Source organism: Parasteatoda tepidariorum, chromosome 1, assembly GCF_043381705.1.
Source record: "Parasteatoda tepidariorum isolate YZ-2023 chromosome 1, CAS_Ptep_4.0, whole genome shotgun sequence".
In the NCBI taxonomy this organism is placed as follows: domain Eukaryota; kingdom Metazoa; phylum Arthropoda; class Arachnida; order Araneae; family Theridiidae; genus Parasteatoda; species Parasteatoda tepidariorum.
In genome coordinates, this window is record NC_092204.1 from 768,942 (window position 1) to 796,473 (window position 27,532).

Below are 27,532 nucleotides of genomic sequence, written 5' to 3' on the forward strand. Positions count from 1 at the left end.
ATACATACATACATACATACATACATACATACATACATACATACATATATATATACATACATACATACATACATACATACATACATACACATACACACAATGTTTCAACTACATGATGTGTTTATGAATAGCATTAACAGCTATCAAAATGGTTTGTCAGTGTCGATTGAGAATGGGGCATCGTTGCTTGCTGGTGGAAAGGGGGGGGGAACTCACGATAAATGGGAATGGCATCCTATAATTTTTAACTGTTTGGCTGAGATTTGTTTAGATATTTAACTTATATATGTTTGATTATGGATTGCATCTACATTGGTTTGTTAAATATTTGAATAAATAAAGATACTAGCTATGGTAAGGAATATATTAAATAGAATACATATGGGATAAGGTATTATTTTCTTCTGAAAATGGATAGGGGGTAGAGCAAAAGGAAAGGGTTGTCAGCCCCACTTCTTTTCTACGAGCCTTGCCAGCAATGTTCAAATTCTATTTTATCTAATGATTCATTGCCTTTTGAAAAATATGAAACTCATAAAAACGTTACAATTTCATTTACTCTATTTAATTTTTTAAAAAATTTATTCGATTGAAATAAAACTGCAAGAATATAATATTTTCAAGTTTTAAACCTGGCAACAACAAAAAATTGCTTTTTTGTTTTTTAAAGACAAACGATTTAATTCGTGTTTTAATAAATTAGAGAGAGTTCGTAATTTCCAACGATTTTTGTTTCAATTTAAATAGTTGATCAGAGTTTTTAAAAAATATCTCTAAAAGAGGGAGATTTGCAGCCAAAAATAGTGGAATGGCTGTTTTGTGCAGAAAAAGAAAAAAAAGGTAGGGATGAATTTATTTATTCGAATTTTTGTTCTAAGGGTTTGCCGCTGCGCAAAATTTATGTTTCGCTCACCTTCTTTAAAAGACTCACGCACGGCGATTGGTTAACTGCTCCTCTTCACGCACCTCTAACAACAAAAGAGAAAAGAGAGAACGTCTCTAACGAAGAAAGTTCGCAGTAAGTTACGGCCGCAAAAACGACCTAACAATTTATTAAAAAAAAAAAAAAAGTCAGTGCGAATTCTCCCCCTTCTCTCTCTCTCTCTACCTCTAAGATAATAAAAAAAAGAAATATGCTTGTTATTCTGTAGAATAAACTGTTGGGAGGGAAGAGCTGTTGCAAAAGGAATATTTTAAACATTAAAAAAAAAAAAAATCGATAGTTCAAAAATGATTTTTTTTTTTGTTGTTTAACACTAAACATACCAACACATAGTATATATATCTATTTCGAACATAGCCGGACAAATAACCGGACTTTATGTTTCTCGATTGAATGTAGGAAATATGGATGTTAGGAGGGAAATAAACTAAAAAAAACTGTATTATAATTAAACAAAATTGTATAGTGCAAATTTTCATGAATTGCAAGCACAAAGAATTTTTAATTCATTGCTCAATTTTGTTTCCATTGTACATTTTCCGCAGACATATTTCTTCTAATTATTATTACTTCTATAATTCTTATAATTATAAGAATATATAAGAATTCTTATAATTATAAGAATATATAAGAATTCTTATAATTATAAGAATGTATAAGAATTATAATTCTTATAATTAATGTTATTTCTTCTAAGAACTTGTGCTGTCGTGATTGTTCCGACATTTTTCTGGGTAAAAACTAACAGTTAGTTAGAAATGAAGTAAAGCTATCGAAATAAAATATAAGATACGGATATACCAAAACATTTAGTTTTTTTTCCACCTTTTCTTGCACAAGAAAGGCCAATCTAAAAATTTAGTGTGAATTCACAGTTATTCTGATTGAACTCACTACGGAACACAGTTTTTGCAGAAATGTGCTACTCATCGAATGCAATGCGTTGAACACGCATTACATTGTCATTTCTGATTTGACAACCTTATAGAGCAAATAAATTGTTCTTCTGGTCATATGACCGATTGTGGTAGAAATAGGTATAAGACGAGCATTATTCCAAACAACAAAAAAAATAATAATAATAGTATACAGGGCTCGAAAAACCGCCCGTCCTCGGCGGTCAAAAATTCCCCGCGGACAACGAATTTCTCGAATCCGACGTCCGCGCGGACGGCCATTTTCCCGTTAATGTTCGTGATACATTTTCAATTTTTGTTATCTTACAAGAGTCTAGCGCCTCAATTCTAAAATGACTCTCCAATCTCGAAATACAGCAACATACTGCGTATGATGGAATGGATGTTTTCTCTGTCTGGGAGTACTGTAGCGTTTGAAAGGGGCTTTTCAGCAATGAACTTACAAAAAAACACATTACGTACTGGTCTTAAACAAGAAGCTGTTAAGCGCAATTATGAACCTACCTAAATGCTAACCCCTTTTCAGANCAGAGGATTCAAAATTTCTATAGCTATGAAAATATAATAATTTTCGTAATTTTATATTAAAAATGAAAAGCAAATTATATTTCCTAAGTAATATTACAAAATAACGCAAAAACACGAGAAAAAAAAACATAATTTTTGTTTTTCGGTATATTTAGTTCACCTTTGCAATATGGGCAAAATGGGGCAGGTTTTTTCGAAAGGAGAAACATTAAAGAAGACAACAAAAAAAAAGTTTAGCTAATTATCTCGTGGAACTTTTTGGAGCTAAGTTTCGAAAGTGATTCAAACATTGTAAAATGTCAAATAATAAGATATAAACTATAAGTTTGTCAAGAGTATTAACAAATCCAACAAATTGAAAAATTGTACTATAATTTCAGACTAATTTCTCAGATAAAAATGTAACAGAAAGGTGAAATTCCCATATATATTTCTGAAATATAAATTTAAAAGTTACATTTAAAATTTTTTATTTAAACAAATTTTTCACAACATTGTACTCTCGTTGGTCCAAAAAGTAAATTATAATGTTTCGACTTTTGGCCAAAGATCATGGTCTTCTGGCCCACTGTTCATTAAATTGTTTGGCATAAATTAAGTCTAGCATTGATGAAACAGTGAAAAAATGCAATTTTCAAAATAATAAGTAATATTTCTTTGGTTTCTAATCTGCGAATGAACTTTCAAAATCAGTGAAGCAAAACTCGATCATTTTAATATATAATTTTCGAACAGTCATTCGGAATGAGTTAGTCATTCAGAATAAAATGTTGCTATTTATGCAAAATGTTGTTAACCAGACATTTATTTCTAGCACTCCCTTTGGTTTTCTTTCTAATTTCTCATTCACATATGATGACGACCTTTTTTTTACACAGATTTGTTTCATTTTATTTTATAGCCGTCGTTGAACAGCCGACCCAATTTCAGGCTTACGACTACCAATGTTCAACTTCGTAGCCTTGTCAATTTGAACCCATCCAGAAGACAAGGAAACTCTTGTATCAGTTGTTATTGATTTGGTATGGGAGCATGGAGGACTTTGCCATTCGACAGATTTAACGTGCATCAGTCACCATTTACTACACGGAGAGTCTTCGGCCGGCCTGGGATCCAATCCACAAACTCTTGGACATGGGCCCAGTGCCCTACCAACCAGCCTATGATTTGAAATGTTGTGGCGTTTATCGGAGTTAATCCAGAAGAAAAAAAAAACATTTGGCCAACGGGTAAACAGTGATACCCATTGGCCGAAAGCGTAATAAAGGGATCGCAATTTTTTCCTTTTTATTTTTGCTTTTTAAAAATGTGAAGAATCTGAAAGTAACAGTTGTTGGGTCTTTCAAATGAAACAATTCTTCTAAAGTGGCTTACTTTTACGAAGCAATTGTTTGAAAATGTCGTACATATATATTTTTTTAATTTTATAATAATCAGGCACTGTGCCGTCCATATATTTTGTATTCAATTAAGGAAATGAATAAGAAAAGAAAAAAAGTTGTGTGAAATACATAGTAACAGAAATGATATTCAGTCAATCGTATTTATGACTTTACGGTTTAAGCGTCTTCTATGAATAATTATTGCTCTTTTTTCTTTTTCCTCCTAGTATCAGATTTCACGTTTGAGTGATCGCGTATTTATCTAGATTACAGAGAAGAAACATCAATTGAAGGAAAAAAAACAAACCTTTTGTTCAACATTCCAGCGAGCAAAGGATTTGACCCCCCCCCCTCCATAGCGGCATGATTTTTCTCAAATATTTAAATTTTGATTTTCTCATTACTTGATTATCAATATGCCCGGGTTATGTTGACTACCCCCCGACATATTGATAACTTTAATATATTCCCATAAAACAGGATGGAATGCGTATCTTAACTTTTTTTAAGAAAGAAGGAACTTATTTTGTTTTGTTCTATTAAAACCTTAATGAGTGTGAAAAATTTTGTACTGTATACCATTCTTACGAAGAAAGTGTGTTAACTTTGTCTTTTAAGGGGTCTCAACTTTGCTGTAAGGGGTTAACTTTGTTATGTAAGGGATGTTTTGAAAAAAAAAATATTGTTATACTAAATTTCTTCTCATAAATTTGACAACAAAATATTGTTTGATACCTCCAAAAACTTCTAGAGTTCCTTAAGCACGTATATTCACCGAAACCTCAAACAATCATTTGTTCTCAGAATTAATATTTCGAGCTTCCAAGTTAGATATTTTCAACTAGCCCCTTAATAATTGGTATATGCCTCATTTATGATAAATGAATTTAATAAACTGATTAAATTTAATATTATGGCTTTAATTAAATAAACTGATTTTAGTTAGCATTTAGTTTATTCAATTTCAGAAATCGTGCTATATTTAGATCATAATTTTTTTCAANGTTGGGCATAACAATAAAAAAAAGGTTTTTTGTAGCTATTCAGAAAACCGGAAAAATCAGTTATCCGGAATAGCGATGGTCCCGATCGTTCCGGATAATCGGTTCTCTACCGTATTTAGATCATAATTTGTTTCAAAAAAAATATTTTTCTTAAGAAAATTAAATTTTTGAAGTTGAAAAAATGTGTGCATATATATATATATTTATCTTTTTAAAGCATTTCCAAGAGTTTAGTTATATCACAATAGCAGACATTTGTTTTGCTGCTGCAAGTCGTTTTAAACATTTTTGTGACTTACTTATGAAAAGAAGAAAACAAAATAGATAGTTTTAAAAATTCTGAACTCATACAAAAATAAAAATAAAAATGTTAAAAATATCGAAATGCAAACAATTTATTGCGCAATCTCTCGACCATCCCTTGATTCCGAGCGATAATTTGTACCTGAACTCAACTTTAAATATTCATTTCAAAAATAGGTGCCATAAAAAGGATTTCTTTCAAATGAGTTCGTTAGTATATATGACTGGAAAGGAATTGTATCCGCAATAAGAGATTCGATTTTATGATTCTGTCATGGGAAGAGGGTGACAAATTGGAATCTCTCCACCTGCTGCTCATTGCTAGAATTTTGTTGGGGCGTTGCCATTTGGATACAGCGAACTCTCGCTACTACGATATCCGATACAACTCCCTCTATTACAATAATGTTTCGTGGTCCCGACGAACCTGCATATGAATCCACCTCTCTATAGTGTGGTATTCTCTGAAGCAATAAACCCTTGTAAAACGATTTTTTTTTCAACCTTATTTTCTCCATTTATCCTTATTTTCTCCATTATTGGTGTTTTCAGATAATTTAAGAAAAATCCTACTTTATCATATTTTGCCTTTTTTTCCCTGTCTTTTCTGACAAGAAAAGACTCACTGCTGATGATGTACTTATCTTATTTACAGTGAATGGAGTGAATGAACACCAACCCAAGACCTTCCATTCTTAGAATTGCCTCCCCTATCTCTTAAGAAGTCATTGATTTCATATTTAACCATAATTACCTCTCTGCGAATTCAATCCAAATTGATTTAAATTTTATGTAATATATAAATAGATTTATAGTTAATACCTATATAACATTAAAATTAAAAAAAAGAAAAGAAATTATTATTGTGTTCCCAAAGTATGTAGGCCATCGACACATTCCTCTGCAGCACTCTATTTATTGGGTTCCCATATCAGTGTTGTAGCGAGGTTTTGCTGTAGTTTGGTGCAGAAGAATTCTAGGTAAATCTCCGTCACGTGTTCTTTTTCTCTCCGTACTTATATGTATATTTGTGAATCAAAAGAGGAGAAAAACGGCATCGCGTGTCTCTTAAAAAGAACACGCAAAGTATTCTATTACAACAGAAAACAAATTTGTATCATTTTATCCAAACCGTGAAAAGAGACACTCAACGGACCATCCTATTAACACACGCAAAAAGAAGTTCTCTCAGTACAACCACAAATATTGAATCAACGTTTTACGCCACATTTAAAATTGTGATGGCTGACAATACCCATTGGTAAAATGGTTGTTGTCTAATTTTCTTTTTACCATCTTTACGTGTGATATTCACCTGAATGAATATTGAAAACGATCCAATTTGAACTGAAGGTCAGAATTTCTGATTCATAATTAAAACAAAAATAGCGTTCAAATGATGAAATTCTCTTTTATTCACAACTCAAGCATTTATGGGATCTCTCTGGTCCCCTATCACAAAAATAAACCCAACCACTTATTGCGTAACAAAATTAAAAGTGAAAAAAATAATTCTAAAAAAATTATCAAGTAGCAGCGATCGCCATGCAATGACGACGCATGCGCACGTTGAACACGATTGAAAACTGTGATGACGTCCAAATAAGGTGCGCGCACCATCAAACCCAAAACAACACCCATTTTTTCAATGGGTAATAATAGTTAATGAAGGGGCTCTTTATTTTCCCCGTCATTCATTAGCCTTCATCCGTTTTTTCAATTCCTACGATTTGCTCACACCCTCCTTCTATCTTGTTCAAATGTTCAATTGTTCATAAAATTCTTTTTGTTCATCGATTCAAGCTCAAATTCATTTTTCTAAAAACTTGTAGTGGATGATACTTAATGTTTATATAGTTTTTTTTTCTTTTTCAAATGTTGATTCATTCATTAAATAGGGATAAGCAAAAAACGAAATGGAACTTTCGGATGGGTTAAAGCACTAGTCATTGTTTTAAATTTTACTGGTTGCGATTCAGTTTTTCACCTATTTAAAAAATAACATTAGTGATGATTTCTAACTTATAGCTCTACTTGAACAAAAAAAAATAGTTTATTGCTCGCATTTACATATTTAATTATTTTATAGACATTGTGTCAGATAAATTCAATAAAGAACATTACGTCCAAATAAGGTGAGCACGCCATTCAACCCAAAACAACACCCATTTTGCTAATGGATAACATTGTTTTAAAAAATCTTTCCACCCTAAAAGTAAAGCTATATGAATAATTTTCAATTTGAGCAAACTTTTGAGAGTTGGAGCAACTTTTAAGATATTACATCACACACACCCTTTTTTTTCTATAGAACTGCAACTTTGGACATTTTGCTCCATTTTCAGAAGGAGCAGCGAGGACTTCAATAAGAGTCGCAAGCTGTAAAAATAAGTGTCATTTTCATTTGAGTTTTCATAAAAGAGCCTCAATTGGGAAAAATGCCACGGCGGAAATTTTTCTTAAACTCTTTGAACCAATAGACAAGTGGTTTATAGGACACGGTGTGGTGACTTTTGAGCATTTCCTGGTTGGCGACAACAAAATTTCTTGACTCTCTTTCTTTTTTTTTTAAAAATATTCTTTTTTCTTTTCTTTTTTTAATGCGTTTTGTTTCCCAAAGAGATAAAAATAAGAAAAAGGAACTTGTGGGATGTTAATAGGGGAGTCACGTCCTCCCAAAGAGGTAATAATCGTCTGGTTCGATTCTTTTGACTGATCATTCGATTCGATTGAAAAAAGAAATGTTCTGTACCAGGAGAGAACTCAGAATAAGGCTTCGGGGTCCGCACGCGCCGCTATTAGCTTTGGAATTCAATCGATGCAAAAACATGAATGCGTTTTGAGGTTCATTTAAGCTTTTTTCCTCGTTTTCCATCAGCTCTTATTTCTGAAAAGATAAATTATTTACTTTAAAAAAAACAATTCACTTTATTTATTGTTTAATTGGACAGTTAAAAAAAATATTTTTAGTAAAGCTTATTATACATTGACTAAAAATTCAAACCCTAACAAACATATAACTATAAAATTCAAAATAAAGAATAATATTTAAAACCACGTTTTTGTAGTGGAGAATAATAATTAAAAAAAAAAAAATTGAAAAACGAGAAACGTGGGGCGCATGAAATACATAACAGTAATGTTATATTAGTGTGTGTATGTGTGCTCTTGAGAATATGTGTATGTATATCTGTAATTGTAATTGTATCTGAATGTGGATGTGGAATATGTTTGTGTATATGCATATGTATGTGGATGTATATGTGGCTGTGCATGTGTATGAGTAAGAAAATGTGTATATGTATGTGTATATGTACTGTTATGTATTTCATGCGCCCCACGTTTTTCGTTTTTCAATTTTTTTCTTAATTATTATTCTCCACTACTAAAACGTGGTTTTTAAAAATATTACTTTTTATTTTGAATTTTTTTATTTTAAACTATGATTTTTTTAATTTTTAATTTTTATTTTATATTTTTAAAAAATTATTATTTTTTAATTATTATTCTTCACTACAAAAAACGTGGTTTTTAAAAATATATATTTTTATTTAGATTATTTTTCTTAGTCAAGAGTAGTCAAGACTACTACAAGACCACTACTAAAGTAATAGAACTTTTATTTTAAATTAGGGATACAAAAATCTTTATAGAAAAACAATACTTTTACGACTTTCATTAGTTTTATGCTGATGACAACCAAAGCAATCTGGAAATGAAGGAGGAAAAACTGGATCCTACCATGTGATTTTTCAGCTAATAAAAATACTCCGACAATGAAAATCTTTTCACCTGACATGTAATACTAATTTGAAATAATGGAATCGACAACAAAAGACAATCTCGAAAATAATTTATTTTCTAAAATTTTAATTTTATTTTACTTTGTATGTCTTTTTTCTCTTCATTTTCATGCATTGTCATCCAATTCTGAACTATGTGCCAAATTTGAAATTTGTAGCTAGTCGGGAAGTTAGTTTAAAATCGATTACAAAATTCCACCCGGACAGACATACACGAAGGCAAGTTTATATAAACGTGGTAAAATAGCACTGTTCTGTTTCAGTTCTATTTCCTGTACTTCTGGTGCACCCTACCCTTTCTTGAAGTGTATCCATGATGGGCCCATGAAAGCTGCAGTGCAACGGGAGAAGAATATAAGTACATCCGAGGCTGAATAAAAGTTTTACTGGCCTTAGAGTAAGGATATTACTGGCCTCATCCTCAAAGCACAAAAAAACATTACTTTTTTCAATTCCTACTTATTAGTACGCACTCTCCCCATATATCTTCTTCAAATCGTTCATAAAATACTTTTTATTCATACACTCAAGTTCAATGACATTTTTTTAAAAACTTGCTGTGATGTTGATACTATTTTTTCAAACATTAATTCAATTTAATTGATTCATTTTAGTTTCACAGGGGAGAAAAGAAATTTTAATTATTTAATAAACTAAAATAAAATGTTTCTTTGTTGACCTTATTCACTTTAATATTTTTTTATATTACTCGTTTTATATTTTATTGCAGAAATTGTGAAGACCCCATTAAGCAAAACTGTTGTTTTTATATGCATTCAAAAAAGTTGTTTTGTTGTAAAAACGATGATAAGCAATGTATATTTCGTCCTCCCTCTCTTTGCCCTTCCCCCCGCCCCTACGATTTACTACTTATAAGTACGACTTTGACTGCATCACATTAATATTCAGTGCATAATTCTTCTCTTTTTTTTAAATTGTCACGCAAAATAAAAATATCTGCTAATGTTTCGCATAAATTCTAGCATTTCTGAATAACTCAATAGAGTTAACATGCGTACCCTGTTTTTATGCTAGTAGTGGGGTAAAATCGGCTGGTTTAACTTGTTGCAGAAAGAAAAAAATCATTTGTAAAATCGGTAGTACATCAATGAACTTTCGAATATGACATTGTGTAAGACTAAACAATGAATATCTTGATTAAATCAGTCAGTTTCTAGGTCACACAATTTAGTTCTAACAAGCCTTCGAATCCTACCCCCCCTCCCAATCAACCATCCATTCATACATCTTTCCATCCATAGATATATCCATACATACATCGGTCCATATATATCCATCCATACGACATCCTTACATAGATCCCTACAATGCAAAGATCCATACACACATCTATACATATTCCTGTGTAAGACGAAACAAATTTAAACAATTTGACTCATTTATACAAAACAAGTAAAACAAAAATTTTTTTTCCATTTTGTAGCGTAATGTGAAGATTATATAGCGAGTAATTATTATATACCTGAATCAAGTATTGGGAGAAGTTTGCCTTCGTGTACAGCTCTTCAGCATTTTCATGGGGCGTATATTCGCAGTAAATGTACACAACGGAAAGAATCAAAAAGTTATGTTTAAGTTGACATGTCATTGAATTTAAGAGTTAAAGAATCTAAAAGTTAATCAAAATCATCAGCAATACGCTCTTATAAATCTCCACAGTACACCTAAATGAATCTAGGGAAATGAACTTTTGAATATGTCAATCTTTTCTTTTTCAGAGTAACGCTTTCTCATTTTATTTTTTTGTCGGCAGACCTTGTGACCGTTCTTCCGGAAAAAAACAAAAATAGTGTCCCCCCAAGGTTCTATTCCACGGAAAGAGCGTTTTGACACAAATGTGTGCAATAATAATGGCAATAACAACAACTGACGTCAATTATTGAAAAATATCCCGAAATAAAGAGACTCTTTCATTTTCTTCGGTTGGATTAATACGATTTTATTAATAAAAATTGGGTTTATGTTAGAACCACATAATGTCAAACTATTTTTGTTTTTGTTTTTGTTTAAACGGACAAACTATTTCAGTGTGCTAAAGTAGATCATTTATTCTCCTTCCGAATTTTAAATATTAAAACTGTTTAGAAACAAGCGCACATTATATCAATGAACGTGATTCCTTTGAAATAAGCATTGAAAATAATTTGTGAGATCGATTCAATTTCTTATCTTTTAAATTAATATTAGAAAATTATTATATANATGGGAAACCTAAAAGAATTGCACGTGACATTCAAATCAGAAAATCCCGACATCATCATAGGTTTATCTAAATTTGCATCACTTCGTCCCAAGCATTGTGTTTTAGCAGGCTCTAGTGGTACGCACTGCGTGTGTGTTTGTCCTATTGTGTGTGTATTTTAAATTTAATACGTTCGATGAATACAATTTTTTATATGTATTAAAAAAATAATATAAAAAATCTTATAGGAAGTCAGTTAAAACAACTGATGCATGAGGAAAACATCGAAATTGTGCATCATCATGATTTTTGGTCAAGAATACTGTGTGCTCAGCCAAAAACAGAAGGTTATCTTCAGCAGTGTGTAAATTCTCCAGACACGTCAACTCTTCAACATTTGTTGCTGCAAAGTTTTGAAAGAAAAGGTGTTGAAAATGTGCACTACAGAAAGTGGGTTTCGGAACCTCGAACTTCATTAGAAAATATAGAACAACCAACAGAACAATTCGTAACTAACTTTCTACAATCTTCTGAGTCATTTTTACACCACGCTTTTCTCGCGACACAGCAAGCAAATTTTTACCAGAATAATATTAATGACCCGGAAACTAATGATTGCGTTATTGTCTGTGATTTTGCAGAAAACTATGCTTTTGTTAAACGAAACGCTGTGCCTGTTTTCCACTGGAACAATAAGCAGGCTATCGTTTTTACAGTTGTAATATACAATAATGATGGCGTTGTTGATCACGTCTTGCAATAATTTCAGATTGTTTGCACCACGATTCTGTAGCGGTTTATATTTTTCTCCAAGAAACGGTCAAATTTGTGTCCTCGTTGAGTCGTGATATAGAAAAATGTATATTTTTCGGATGGTGCTCCACAGCAATTTAAAAATTTTAAAACATTTTTAAACCATATGTAATTTCGAAAATGATTTTCACAAAAAAGTGGAGTGGCATTTTATCGCATGGCAAAGGCCTGTGTGATGATGTTGGCGGTACATTGAAGAGGTACGCAACAAGAGCTAGTTTGCAAAAAAATACCGACCCAATTACAACTTCACTAGAACTGTACAGTTGGGCTTCGAAATCTTTATCGTTACCTAATATAACCGTTAAATATGTTGATACTGATACTTATGAATCAGCCAAACTTCTTCTGAAACCTCGATTTGAGAAAACAAACACTCACAGGCTACATTGCATTACGACCGACAAAGACAACAATTTATATTGTTAAGCAATACTCGTCTTCTGAAACTTCTGAACTAGTATCTATATAGACTGTTGATAAAGTGATTTAATTTTATGAAAGCAATCATGTAAGTTCTCTTATGCCAAGTAATGCTCTGCGTGTGTGTTTGTCCTACGCATGAAAACATGAGACTAATGATTCTTGGTATGAAACAAAACTTTGATTTGCTTTTAAAATCAATACTTTCGATGAATAAAATTTTTATATGTATTAAAAAAATAATGAAAATCTCATAGGAAACAACTGATGCATGAGGAAGACATCGAAATTGTGTATCATCATGATTTTTTGTCAAGAATACTGTGTGTTCAGCCAAAACGAGAATCTTATCTTCATCAGTGTGCAAATTGTCTAGACACGTCAACTCTTTCAAAATTTGTTGCTGCAAAGTTTTAAAAGAAAAGGTGTTGAAAATGTGCACTGCAGAAAGTGGGTTTCAAAACCTCGAACTTCATTAGAAAATATAGAACAACCAACAGAACAATTCGTAACTGACTTTGTACAATCTTCTGAGTCATTTTTACACCTTGCTTTTCTCGCGACACAGCAAGAAAATTTTTACCAGAGTAATATTAATGACCCGGAAACTAATGAGTGCGTTATTGTCTGTGATTTTACGGAAAACTGTGATTTTGTTATACAAAATGCTGTGCCTGGCTTCCACTGGAACAATAACCAGGCAAACGTTTTTACAGTTGTAATATATATTATTATAATGATGGCGTTGCCGATCGCAGAAGTCTCGCAATAATTTCAGATTGTTTGCACCACGATTCTGTAGCGGTTTATATTTTTCTCCAAGAAACGGTCAAATTTGTGTCCTCGTTGAGTCGTGATATAGAAAAATGTATATTTTTCGGATGGTGCTCCACAGCAATTTAAAAATTTTAAAACATTTTTAAACCATATGTAATTTCGAAAATGATTTTCACAAAAAAGTGGAGTGGCATTTTATCGCATGGCAAAGGCCTGTGTGATGATGTTGGCGGTACATTGAAGAGGTACGCAACAAGAGCTAGTTTGCAAAAAAATACCGACCCAATTACAACTTCACTAGAACTGTACAGTTGGGCTTCGAAATCTTTATCGTTACCTAATATAACCGTTAAATATGTTGATACTGATACTTATGAATCAGCCAAACTTCTTCTGAAACCTCGATTTGAGAAAACAAACACTCACAGGCTACATTGCATTACGACCGACAAAGACAACAATTTATATTGTTAAGCAATACTCGTCTTCTGAAACTTCTGAACTAGTATCTATATTGAAGGGAGCATCTCGAAAAAGGAAAAGATTAGTTTGAAATTAATAAAAATGTGTATATTACACTTCATTATTATTTTATGTCTTAATTTTAGTTATGCGTTAATATCATATAAAATATCTAAATTCTTATTTATAATAAACAGTAAAATAATAATTATTATTAACTAAAAATATTTATTAATTGTTTATACATTTATATAATAATAAAATATATTGTAATTATTTATGTATGTGGAATATGGCTCGACTATTCTCAAACTCATCCGCTACAACTAGAACACTGTTTTGTTTTGAACAAAGTGTCACACCATTCCAAAAATTTGGAATTAATATCGTTATTGATTATACTTCACACTGTCAAAGTATAAAAAAAAATCAAAAAAGTCCAAATAGCAAAAAAAAAAAATTTTCCTCTTTCAAAAAATGAATTTTTTTTATATTGAAAACAAAAAAATTTTATATTTTAATGTTGACTTTCTTAAAATTTGAGAAAAATCACTTCCAGAAAGTGTATTTAAATATTTTTGTTGTTGGATGGCAATACGTTAAAAAATTACTTGCAAAGTCGTGTGAGCAAAAAAGCGAAATTTTCAAAAATTCGTATTGTCAAAAATATGCAATTTAAACAAAGACGCAAAAATACGGGTCGATTTGTTTTCAATAAAGAACAATATAAAAAAATTTTTATATAATTTTTGGATGATGGGTGCAAATTTTGTATGGATAATATTGTGAATATGTTGCGAGAGAGAGAAATGATATGTTGCGAGAGAGAGAGAGATGGTTTGTTGTGGATGCGGGTCACGTGTGTCGGGACGACCGCAACTCATTTTCAATCAATGATGAGAGCGGTCATGAGACAATCTAATAGAATTAAATTGGTGTGGGCCCATCCCACTCTCAAAATTTTCCGGTGATTGATTTCTTTTTCTTAATTCTTTAATGAGTATCAACCATTTGGGGGGATTGGTCAGATATCCGGCAGATGGCGCTTTCTGGCCTCTTCATCTGTCTCCACAAAGATAGGATGTTTGATATAAATAATTGTAATAATTAATGGTTATTTGAAAGACTCAATGATTTAACTGACTTCCCCATTGATTTCGAATAAAACTCCTGTCGTCTGCGTTTCCGGAAAATAGATTTCCCCACAATTCGAAATCTTTCCTTGAGGAAAAAAAAAATGAAATGTCACGTGCAGTTTAAGTGCATCTTGAAAATTAATATATTAATGTGAATGTAAACAGTCCCTGACCACATTATGAGACGCACTGTAAGATTCTATGTAAAATCTTAATGATCAGGTGATTTCAGGTGATCAGGTGATTCAGGTGATCAGGTTTGCACTTGTTTACGTTTCTTAAGGAATGGGTTAATATCCATATTTCTCTTACACGGCACCAAAAAAAAAGCCTCATTACAACTCCCCGAATGGCAACGTTAGAAAATCGACCAATGATTGCTGCTAAAAATGTCACATGGCAAATCTATATGAGGTGGCTCAACATATAGCGCTTTTAAAAACGGAAGCAATAACCAGAGTGAGCATTATCAGGTTGTTCAATTCAGATTCATGCCCCAAAAACATTATAGTATTTAATTTAAACTCAATTAGGAATTAATTAATTAATTGAAGTGAGAATGCGTTAAAAGGCCGCTGTTGAATTTATATTTTTCTACTGGGAGCTACCTAAGCGTCTAAAAAACGTCTAAGTGTTTGTATTGAATGCATTGAATTTTTTGATTTATGTATGAATTTATTATACACATTTAGTTGAATTTAGGTGAGTAACTGCAATATTTGATTTTATTTTGCTAATATGTTTCTCATTTAGCTAATGTTTTGATTTTTGCACCATGTGCAATCGAAATAGCTAATATACTTTTTAATAGCCAATAAGAACATTGATAGAATTCTTCTACATAAGTACAATACTATGTCTTTGATGATAAAATACTATGTCTTTGATGATAATATACTATGTCTTTGTGCTAGAACATTGTGTTCATTGGCGAGCGAGCGCAGCGAGCCATGGTTCACGGCGTGAACCACATAGGATTGCGTAGCAATTCTCGGGGGTTGGCGAGCGTTAGCGAGAAGGGGGCGGAGCCTCCTAGTATTAGTATATTATAATAATTGGATCAAATGATTAGACGCACTGTAGTGTTTTAATAATGACAAGTTTTGCACGAGTTTATCGGCAATACTTTTATATTTAAACACGCATGCAATGAAAGAGATTTTTCATATACTTCAATGTTCTAGCATTCACAAGCCAGGATAATGACAAATTCGCCCTTTTATAGCATATAACATTACTTTAATTTAATATTTTGGCCTAAGGCGTTTATATTCTGTAGAAAACAACAGGATTTCTTAAAATAACTCAGATAAATCTATGTATAGTTTATGTATTTAATGATTTCAAGAAGCCAGGAAAATGACAACACAAAAACCTACTCACCATGAAAACTTTATTGAAATAAGTTTGAATTGGTTCTTTATTCATGCAACAAGACATGTTCATATAGGATTGAATCTAATTAATCTATTAACATAAGATATTGATTGCTGGCTCTATCTATTTTAGTTATAAGCCACTAAATAAAAATAGCCAGGAAAATGACATATTTTCTTGGGACAAACAAATTATTGACAGAAAAATTTTTTAAACGAAGTTTTTTTAAATAATACCCTCTGCGTATATTCTAGAAATGCTTACACAGGTTGAGATACAAAAAATTAGATATTGAAATATGTATGGAAAGTTTTGAAGCAAGTTACAATTTGAAACATTGTTTGTGACATACCAGGAAAATGACATTTTGAAGTTCAATTAAATTTTTTAACTATACAAAACAGTCACTGCTAGTGCAAAGTCATTTTAAAATGCTGACAGCAATGCTATTTATAAATATTTTTTAAAAAAAAGTTCTTTTAGTATGCTGGTATTAGATCTTGGAGCAAGGGACTGTGTCATATTTCGTGAGAATCCCCCATATATGTATATAAAATTGAGGGAACTGAGATAGGAAAAGCAAACAAGTTTCAAAATGAGCGAAAAATGAAGAAAAAATAAATCTATGGAAGACAGAAAAAAGTTCATACTATCCTCTCCTCTTTTGGTTCATTCGATCCACAAAAAATAATATTACAGCAAGGCACGGGAACGAACATTTCGTTCACTCTAATCCGGGAGTTCACTATGAACCATGTTCACTATAGCGGGGTTTGACTGTACATCTATATATAAACGTTATTTGCACCTCGAATGACATAATTAATATTTCGCCGAATTCTTTTATTGCCGGGAGAGAGGAGATATTTTTCCATGAACACTTCTACGGAAAAAGAGAACAGAAGCATTTCTTCTCCGAAAGTTCATTATCAAAGAGAAAGAAGAAGAAGGGGAGGGGGAAGAAAGAAAGAAAATAATTAGCGTGGCGTGCCACTAAACTCTCATTCAACATCTTTGTTTATTTTTTTAATGAAAGGCATCGAAGCATGACATTGAATTCTGAGAGGTGGCGCCTATTAAAACATCGGGAGCTATTTATAAACGCCTTTTGCCACTCTGGCAACCCCCCCTTTGCCTCTTTATTATTATTATTATTATTTTGCGTGGCAACGGCTCATAGTGTCGACAAGAACGAGAAGAAAAAAAATAAAATTCTCTTCCATAAGGAGTTCCATTAAAAGATCAGTCACACGAAAGCCCAATGGATTGACTTATCTTAATACAATCGAACCTCGCTATAGTGAACTTTCAAGGGACCGAAATTTCGGTTCACTATAACCGGGAGTCCGTACTTTAACTCATTTTCCCGCACCCTTTTATGACACATTATTTAAATAAATGACCCATCAGAAGAAATATAAAAATGATTAAAAAACAATATGGAGTCACAAAAGATGTGTTCACTTTTATGACTCTTCGTCTTGCGTGCAAAAAATGAAGAGATGGGAAACTATGAGATAGAAGAAGCAAACAAGAGAAAATGCTTATGGCTACATTCCACTCCTCAATAGATGATTTTAAAAATCGGTATATGTATTTTACGTAGAAATTTCGAAATGATAAAAAAAATAAAATAAAATAAAATAAAATAAAGAAGAAAAAAATCAGTGGAAGACAAAAAAGTTCACAATCTCCCTTCTTTTGGTTTCACTCTATCGACAAAAAATAATATTCCATGCGTGTGTAGAGTGAGGTACACTGTAAAAAGAATGCTGACATACCTGGATAGACCATTGCAGAGCGGGATGAAGGGTCGAGTGATGTGGCCATCGGACTGACAGAGTATCGGGGGCTGTAGGTGAAGTGTGGATTGGGGGTGTAGGTGGTAGTGGGTGGAGGGCCGTACTGGTGATGGAGGGGCATTTCGGGGCCTCGGTACGCGGTGAACAGGCTACCCGAGGCTCCCCCGTTTCCTCGGGGTGCCATGCCTTCCCCTTGCGTCGGCCACAGGGTGTCTGAAACAAGAAAAAAGTAGAACATTAGAACTAATCACTCGGACATTGTTGTAAGAACTTCCTTTCATTCTATTGAAATGTCATTTGTGACACCTATCACTATCGGCTTTTGTAATTCTACAAACGCGATTTTTTTATTTATTACTAAATAACAAACATCGTGTCGTCAGCTCACACTATTATATCCGCAAATTAGAATGCTTTTTAATAGTGTATCAATGCATCCAAAGTAAAGTATATAAATACAAGGTATTATGAATTATATCTTTTTGATATAATTTTATAACAAAAATATATCATAGATTGACAAGATTATAACAAAAAGATATATTCTTGTCGTCAGCTTACACTATTATATCCGCAAATTAGAATGTTTTCTAATGGTGTATCAATGCATCCAAAGTAAAGTATATAAATACAAGAGATTATGAATTATATCTTTTTGATATAATTTTAGAACAAAAATATATCATAGATTGACAAGATTAAAACAAAAAGATATATTCTTGCCGTCAGCTTACACTATTATATCCGCAAATTAGAATGCTTTCTAATGGTGTATCAATGCATCCAAAGTAAAATATATTAATACAAGAGATTATGAATTATATCTTTTTGATATAATTTTACAACAAAAAGATATCAAAGATTGACAAGATTATAACAAAAAGATATATTCTTGTCGTCAGCTTACACTATTATATCAGCAAATTAGAATGCTTTCTAATGGTGTATCAATGCATCCAAAGTAAAATACATAAATACAAGGTATTATGAATTATATCTTTTTGATATAATTTTATAACAAAAATATATCATAGATTGACAAGATTATAACAAAAAGATATATTCTTGTCGTCAGCTTACACTATTATATCAGCAAATTAGAATGCTTTCTAAATAAATAATAAATAAAAAATGCTTTCTAAATAAAATAGAAAATTTTAAAGAAGTGAACAATGAGAAATATAAAAATGACAACCGAAGCTGATGTCAGCTTCGGTTGTTATTTTTGTATTTCTCATTGTTCACTTCTTTAAAATCAATTTCATTTCAATTTTGTGATGGAATTTCTGATACATTGCGCAACTTTATTCTAGAATTGCAGTATTGAACTGCCTTATACATGATTTCTGTTTTTATAGACAAGAGATCATGAATTATATCTTTTTGTTTTCATGCCGTCACTCACCAAACCCGAATATTCTTTTTTGGCCATAAAACAGTTATTTATTTTTTTGAAAGTTCAAATTATTCGCTTAAAATATTGTGTTTGTTCCCCGCTTTCAAACATTTCCTTATGATTTCTATTAGTTAACATGAATAAATTTGTTTAGCAATCAATTTTTCAAATAACATTTAAGATTAAAGCTATATTGTTAAAAAAAAATTGGTGAGTTTACAACCATAATTTAATATTTTTAATGATGTATAAAAGAATGATGTATAAAATACAATTACACAAAATGGATTATCACATTCTTAATTATTTAATGAATCTCTTTAACTGTATTTTATAATGATATATTAATGTAATTAAAGGATCACAGTGCCAATGCCAAATTTTTTTGTTAAATAAAGGTATAATCATTCATTTTGTGGAAGCCTTACATGCTCATTTAACTTATAATCAAAAATTTATCATGAAAAAATAATTAAACTGTTTAATTTTTTTTTAAATTTTAAACAAATTAAAAAAAAATTCAAAATTTTAAAATCCTTAGGCTTTTTTTCATTTCATCATATTTTCAAAATTTTTTTTTCTTAGTGCTTACAATATTCATCTTAACAATTTTGTGCATTCATTTGATGATATATAGATTAGAACATTTTTTATAGATAATTCTTGAAAAAAGTAGAAAAAAAAAGTTAAAAATACCATTTAGGTAAATATAACATGCTGTAAAAATTGAAATACCTCATGAAATGCTTATTCCAATCCACAATTTAAATGCGTGTATTATAATTAAGATGAAAAAGTTTACATCAAAGCTATATCTTAAACAGAAAAAATTCCTTAGGGATTTAATTAAGATTGGAACATAAAATTATCATCTATGAGAAAAGGCACTTTGAAGTCTGTCTTCTGATCAAGTTTCTGTTTTAGGGCAATCTAAAATCATTCGTAACTATTTTAAAAATGTAGATCGAGAGATGATTTTCTTCCAGTGCATTTGAAATAGTTTGAAGTTTTATTATGAGCAATAAAAATATATATATCGATATTTTGGTCATTTTTTTTTTGTGTGCTTTGACCCCTTAACACCAAAACAATAATAACTTGTAAAACTTTTAATAAGTTTAGTCACCGATTTAAATATGTTTTATTTTAAAATATAACTTCATAAGGATATGTTATAGAATCACGTCATAATAAAGGAGCAACTCTTATGGTTTTAAACTCTTAATTTAGAAAACAATCAAAATACAAAACAGAGTAGAATAAAAGAAATAAATTTTACATGTCACATTTAAGTTTTGGATACAAAAATATTTTATAACGAAACAATAGAGGTGACACCACTTCACTTTCCTGTCCAATCCATCATCCAATATAAATTATTTTGGAATCGTCCAATAGGAATAGTGATTGAATGATATTGGAACATTCATCTCAGTTGAACATCTCATTTTATGCTGATAACAGCTTAAAAAAAAGGGGGTATTAATGGGAAAATTGGATCTTACCATACGATTATCTGGTCAATCAAAATACAATTGAAAACTATGTTATCCCATTATGTTACATAGAGACTTCAGTTTGGTAAACAATGTTTGCAGCAGCATTTTTTTTCTCACTATTATACCTGCCAATATGGATAGGGAAAAATCCAGTACACTGTTAAAAATTTCTTGGAAAAAATGGCTAAATAATAATCTGTTTAATTGTTATTTCACTCCATTTAAACAAAGCAGTCAAACAACCATAAATATAGAAGGTAATGAAACTATTAACAGTGAGAAAAATCATTTATTAACTATTTTTACCTAAAACGGTTAATTAAGAAGAATTTTGCTGTACCCACTCAGCCCACCTCATGAAGTCCTTGCAACTGCTTACAGATTATAGCCGAGAGAGCTGATCTCATGATTGACAGAACGGGGGTTCGAATCCCAGCGTTGACATTCCCTTTAACACACATGAAGTGTTCTGCACTCTCCAATACCCATTGTCTAACGAGCTCTATGCCCAGTTAATTTTCTATTTTAATGGTTTCGAAATCATGGTGGCTACAAACGGTTAAAAAACCGTATAGTTTTGTTTTCATGATTTTATAACCATACTAGTTGTAAACGGTTTCAAAACCGAAAAGGTGAAAATCTTCTTTACGGTTAATTGGATTGCTGCTGATTTTTTGACCGTAATTTAAGAATGAAATTTCTAACAGCGCAAATTTTACAAAATAAAATAAACTTCATGATAATTGCTGCATAATGCACTAAATATTTCACACAATTTCACAATTCAATTTTAGGTATTGTTATAATCATCAAATTAGAAAAACTGCACTACTTTCCAGTTATGATGGACATCAAGCATACTTGAAATATTGTGTATTATGTTTACTCGCAATTTCAAATATTAATAGGTATTTTAATTCATCCAAAAATAGTTAAAAGATGTTTTTAAAATTAATTTAAAGAGAGAGTTCTGAATTAAAGTAAACTGAGCATTCTTAGAACAAAACTAAGTTTTGAACTGATTTCTATAAATGAAGTTCGCTTCATTGTCTATTAGTAATACTTATTTCAATATTCAAGCAAGCAATAATCTGTGAAAAGATTATATTTAAATATCGATTTTAGGAAATATTCTAAAATGTACAAAAACCAGGAGAATTTTAATTGAACCGGTAGACCAGGAGAAACTGGCAAAATCCAGTAGAGTTGGCAGCTATGCATTACTATTAATTCTTAATGTGAAAAAAAAAAATCTGTCAACATTTGTCTTTAAGTTTTTTTTCCCTTTATTTTAGGAAAATTAGTTACTATTAGACGTGTAATATACTTTGAATTCTAAAAAAATATCTTTGTCCTAACGTCCTCTGAGTTAAAAAAGGATTTCTACCATCCTCCGAATTTGTTTTCGCCCATTTGAACAAAATTCAAAGCAAAGCTTAAAACATTTATACACAGAATTCATTTTGGATTAGTTATAAAAATGCCAGTGCAAAATCATGTTACGCTTTAGTTTTTTGAAGGAAAAATAAGAAATAATTTGTCATCAGTTTTGACGTTACTTTTCGACAGACCTTCCATACATATCTAGTTTAAAAATAAAATGACATATGTCTATAATAAGGAAGGAAATTTTGTTATTTTTATTTGAAAACATTTTTAAACGAACTGACATTTACAACAGAGCAATTTTCACTTTGCTTACCGATTGTATTATTTGAGAGATCTCGATTGAAAATCTTTTTTTGAAAAACTACTAACATTTGTATTAAAACTAGTTATATTTTAAAAACTACTAATATTAAAAAAATATTTCATTGCAGATACGTATAGTTTGTATTTAGAAAGCCTTTTTTTCTGCTTATTTTTTTTACTTCTTTTTTTTAGGGGGGAGGCATTAAAATTGGAAAATTAAGAGAAATTATAAAAAGGTTATAAAAGTTTCCCAAATTGTGCATGAAGTTGCATGTATAGAGAAGCCCTAATAAAGTAGAAGAACGCATAGAAAGCAAGAAATTTAATAAGAAATAAAAATAATAATAATATGAATTCATAAATCATAGTTCAAAATAAAAAAAAGCTACAGTAACAAATTTTAAAAAAAAGTATTGATGAATATAAATCATAAAAAGAATCCTCGAAATTGTATTCATTTAAACAACTATATAAAATTGTATTCATTTAAAAGCAACACAATTGGGTACCCGCACTTCAAGAAGAAGAAGATCACTACTACCCACACATGTGACCTATGACGACAGCTGATAAGTAAACGCTTATAAGCAAAATGGTTAGTTAAAGTTGAGCTAAGTTTCACTACACAAGTCAGTTATGTACCGTGATATATATTTGATTTGTGTACCTGGCAACTTCGATGCATAATTAGTTTGTTTATGTTCCACATGACTTCTTGTTTGTCTTTGTGTTAAGTAAGAAATATAGAGTGAAAGAATCGAAATATTTGTGAAAAGAATATAGAATGTGTCATTGAAGGGAATTGATAATTGACGGGCTTGGCTTACTCGAAACAGAATGAAAAAAAAACAGTTGCTAACGTAAACAAATGCCACATTCCAGTAATCAATTACTATAAAGATTGATTACTAAACAAATCTATTCATGTGTACTAAGGCATAGGACGGCATTGGACGTAGGAAGTAGGGGACCCAAACACAATATTTTTCCTAGTATTTTAAGAGAATAATTTCAACTTTCATCGAAAAATCTAATTCATTTGAAAAAAAATAAAAAAAATTAATAAAAAAAAAGGACAAAAATATTAAGAAGCAATAATTGGGGGTTGGTAAGCTGCTTAAACCCTTGGCATATCCATAACTAAGTTATCAGGCCAGGTTATAAAGGTTAAAGCGCAATAGATAGAAAATATTTTTAAGGTGTGTTCATACTTAAGTCATAAACTGATTTGATTAAGTTTGTTGTCTTGGATTTGCTTGATATGAGTAAGGCAACCACGTATTAAACTAGATAAACTCAAATATTATCATTCATTAAATATTGTGTTTTAAATAGCATTTTAATTTCATAAGTTTTCTAGAGTTTAATAACATTTATAGAATAACATTTCATATCTGAATTTCAGAAAAGGGTTAGAGAAAAAAATTTCCTAACTTTTTCTCTAAAGTTAAGAACCAATATTATTTGTTAATTACTCATGACAACTAGATAATTATTCTATATTATTAAATAAATAAAAAAAACAATGCTTTATATATTTTCGTTCTCGGATATTTTTGATCTCTTTGTAAGTTTATTCGTATAATATATTATACCGTGAATGGATTATATTATACCGTTACGGTATAATATAATATATTGTGAATGAGCGAGAATGAAACCGATCGGTGAATGTGAACAACCGCAATAGTCTCTCTGGTCTGAAATATTTGTTTCGTGTGATTTGATATTCATTTATTCATTGATATCTCAAAATTTATTCGGCATTTTAATATTCGATTAGGATAGGTAAAGAAAGTATTAGGAATACATAACCTTACAAAAACATCAAGGATTCCTACCCAGTTCATCCTAATCGGATCTCAACAAATTAATATTCACCAACTATTCATCGGTCATTCAATTAATATTCACCGGTCGACTCATTTCGGTCACAATATTCCTTTTTCTTTTTTACTGGAATTTTCAGGAAATTTTTTTTCTTTAAATTTTAAAGTTTTAAAAAAATATAAATTTGCAAAAACTCTGCTTGCTTAGCTTAAAATCATTCAGTGAAAAATGCGAATTCTATTAGCGCACTTTTTCGAACACTATAATTTTTTGTGCATAATTTTATCAACCTTTACGTTTGCAAATTTTGCTTTCGAATAAAGCTTAATTTTTACAGTAATGGTCTGGTTATGACACAGACAAACGCAGTTCCGTGCTTGAGACACCCTTCGAAATGCACGCTTATTCAGCAAGACGTCTTATTTTCAGTCCAAATTTATTAACTAAACACTTTTCCTTGAACACTATCGTTACGGATCTAGACAGTTTTTGAGGTGCTGTTGTCCAATTCAAGTGAGTTTTAAATTTATAAATTTATAACACAAGTGTAATAAATTTACAGCACACGTGCAAAACAACTTTTTTTTAAAAAAAATGTATTCTAAGTGATTTTGGATGATATCAAATTACGAATTAATCATACATTCTTTAAAAACAGTTTGAATCAAATGCTATGTTTATTAAAACAGAGCTGTGTGTCTAGATTTAAGAAACATTATATATATATNAGCTGCTAAAGCCACGTCATCACATTTTTTGAGATAATTAGATCAATATTATTACTTTCTTGTGGGAAAGGTTTTTAAACGTTTGCGCGTTGGATAAATGCTCTATTTAAGGATTATATTTAATATATAATTGTTTTAACATATCATATATATATATATATACATACATTGATTATCCATTAACATAATAACATATATTAATCAAGTAAAAACAACACAAACATAAAAAAGTATGAGAGATATAAAAATAGCAATTATTTTATTACCAGTAAAGCTTGCAATTTAAAGTGCTTTCGGCAGACTGAATTAAATCTAATAATTAGGAACCAGAGAGTTCATATTGAAAACCAAACCAAATGAATAACTAAAAAAAGGTGCAAATGACAACATCTACGAATACATGGTTTTAGTAATATTTGCATTTCAATTTCACATTTATATTTTGATTCTAATTTAGGATTAAACCTCGAATCATTTCATCTTCTGAAATACGGGACATTATATTTAAAAGGTCTTAACTCTGTCATCTTAATTGGAAAGGCTATATTTACTTCAAAATATTCGTGTTTATATTTTCAAATGTATTTTACCTAATAAATGATACATACGTTGTTTTAAAATATTACTCTAAACAGATTAGTTGAAGAACAAAAAAAGTACTTTGCAATGTTTCAAATGTACATTACTATTAAAGCAAAAAGTTTTGTCCCTTGTCTTCAATAAAACTCGTTATTAAAGGAAATTCTTTGAAAAGTTCTCCTCGTGAATACCCCCCCCCCTCTAAAATAAAGCGTCATGGTGGATTGCAATTATTGTGGGAATTATTTTTCATCGGTAAATTTCTTTTACTTTTAATATTTTGTTTAAATAACAACTGTATTAAACAAGATTGCTTTTTTCAATTCCTACTATTAGATCACACTCTCCCTCTATCTTGTTTAAATTTTCAGTGAATGAATAAAATACTTTTCTTTCATCCATTTAAGTTCAAATGCAATTTTTTTAAAACTTGTAGTGGATGATGTTAATACAGTTTTTTTTTAAATATTAATTCATTCATTAAATTAAATTCATTTAACTTTAGTTTTATAGGGGAGAAGAAGTTGTCATTATTTAATTAAAAGTAACTCAAATAAATTTTTTCTTAGTTGACCTAAATGGGAATTGATTTTAATTTTTAAAAAAAAATTTTTTTTTTATATATATATACGTTACTTGTTACTTCTGCAAATCAATAACATTTCTGTGGAAGCTAAGCTTTAGCACTCCACTATGAAAAACAATTTTACGGTGGATTCAATCAAGATATTTTATGTTTGTAGATTTATTAACTTTTGCAGTTTTTTAAAATTTGTGAAAACCAATCAAAATATTCTCTTTTTTCATTAAAATCAAATAATCTGCCACGAATTTATTATTTCTGCTTACGTAATCCTTTACTTACCATCATAATAAGGCTCCTATACTATCAGAGCTGACCTATCAAGCAATATTGGAGCAAAAAAGTTTGCAAATTAACGTTATGTTAGTATTGTGCTTATGTTAGCTCTTTGGAGCAAAAATAGATGATGAGTCGACCCGTATAAATTGGGTATACTATAGCCTCCGTCACAGATCGTGTTATTCCTACTAAATTTAACTAGTAAACAGCATTTTCTGCAAACCTGATTTCTAGCAACAAGTAAAAGCATCAAACGAAGTGTCTTGTTTATAAGTCGCTACTCGCCAGGTAGGAATTGTATTAGTCTAGTTCCTTTGGAAATAATTTATATTGTTGTTTTACCGAAGTTTATGAATTTAGTAAACATATTTAAAACTCAGTTTATTAATTAAACTAAAATTTAAATGTTATTCCTAGTAAGTGGAAGTAGTTGTGCTTTTTTCATATTATACCCAATTCAAGGGCTCTACATCATAAGTATTTCTCAAATTATTAAACGTTTTATTAGCTCGTGAAAACAAAAACTACAGTAAAAAATGATGCCATAAACTGAAAAAAAACCCAAAATAATAAACAAGTAATATAATTTTTTTTAAAAGTCAATTCCACCTTAGGTCTACAAAAGAAAACATTTATTTTAGTTATTTTTTCATAAATAATTAAAAAAATTTTCTCCCTTATGGAACTAAAATTAATTAATTCAATTTAATTAAGGAATTAACAGTTGAAAATACTGTATTAACATCATCCACTACAAGTTAAGAAAAAAAGTATTTGAACTTGAGTGGATGAATAAAAAAATATTTTACGAACGATTGAGAACGTGAACAAGATATATAAATAATGTGTGAACTAAATTAATGAGTTATTATTTTGTGCCATTCTCGTTCATTAAGCAAAACTTTTATCCCATCATAATAAAGATATCCGAGGCCAATTCTTGAGATTCAAAAGTTACTCCCAATCATATATGGCAGTACTTTTACTTTCGTTACTTGTACCGCCGGTACAAGTAAAATTACGTACTTTTACTTGTACTTCGTTACTTTTTAAATTTAGTACTTTTACGNAAA

The 27,532-nt window shown here is 30.4% G+C and overlaps 1 protein-coding gene across 1 annotated transcript in view; it reads right to left on the bottom strand.

The window, feature by feature from the left end:
- LOC107457189 (homeobox protein OTX2-A-like) overlaps positions 1-27,532 on the bottom strand; it is a 47,175-nt gene that overhangs the window by 8,729 nt on the left and 10,914 nt on the right. Inside the window, 1 exon segment of the mRNA NM_001323839.1 lies at positions 17,853-18,086. Coding sequence (NP_001310768.1) covers positions 17,853-18,057 — 205 coding nt within the window. The 5' untranslated portion in view covers positions 18,058-18,086.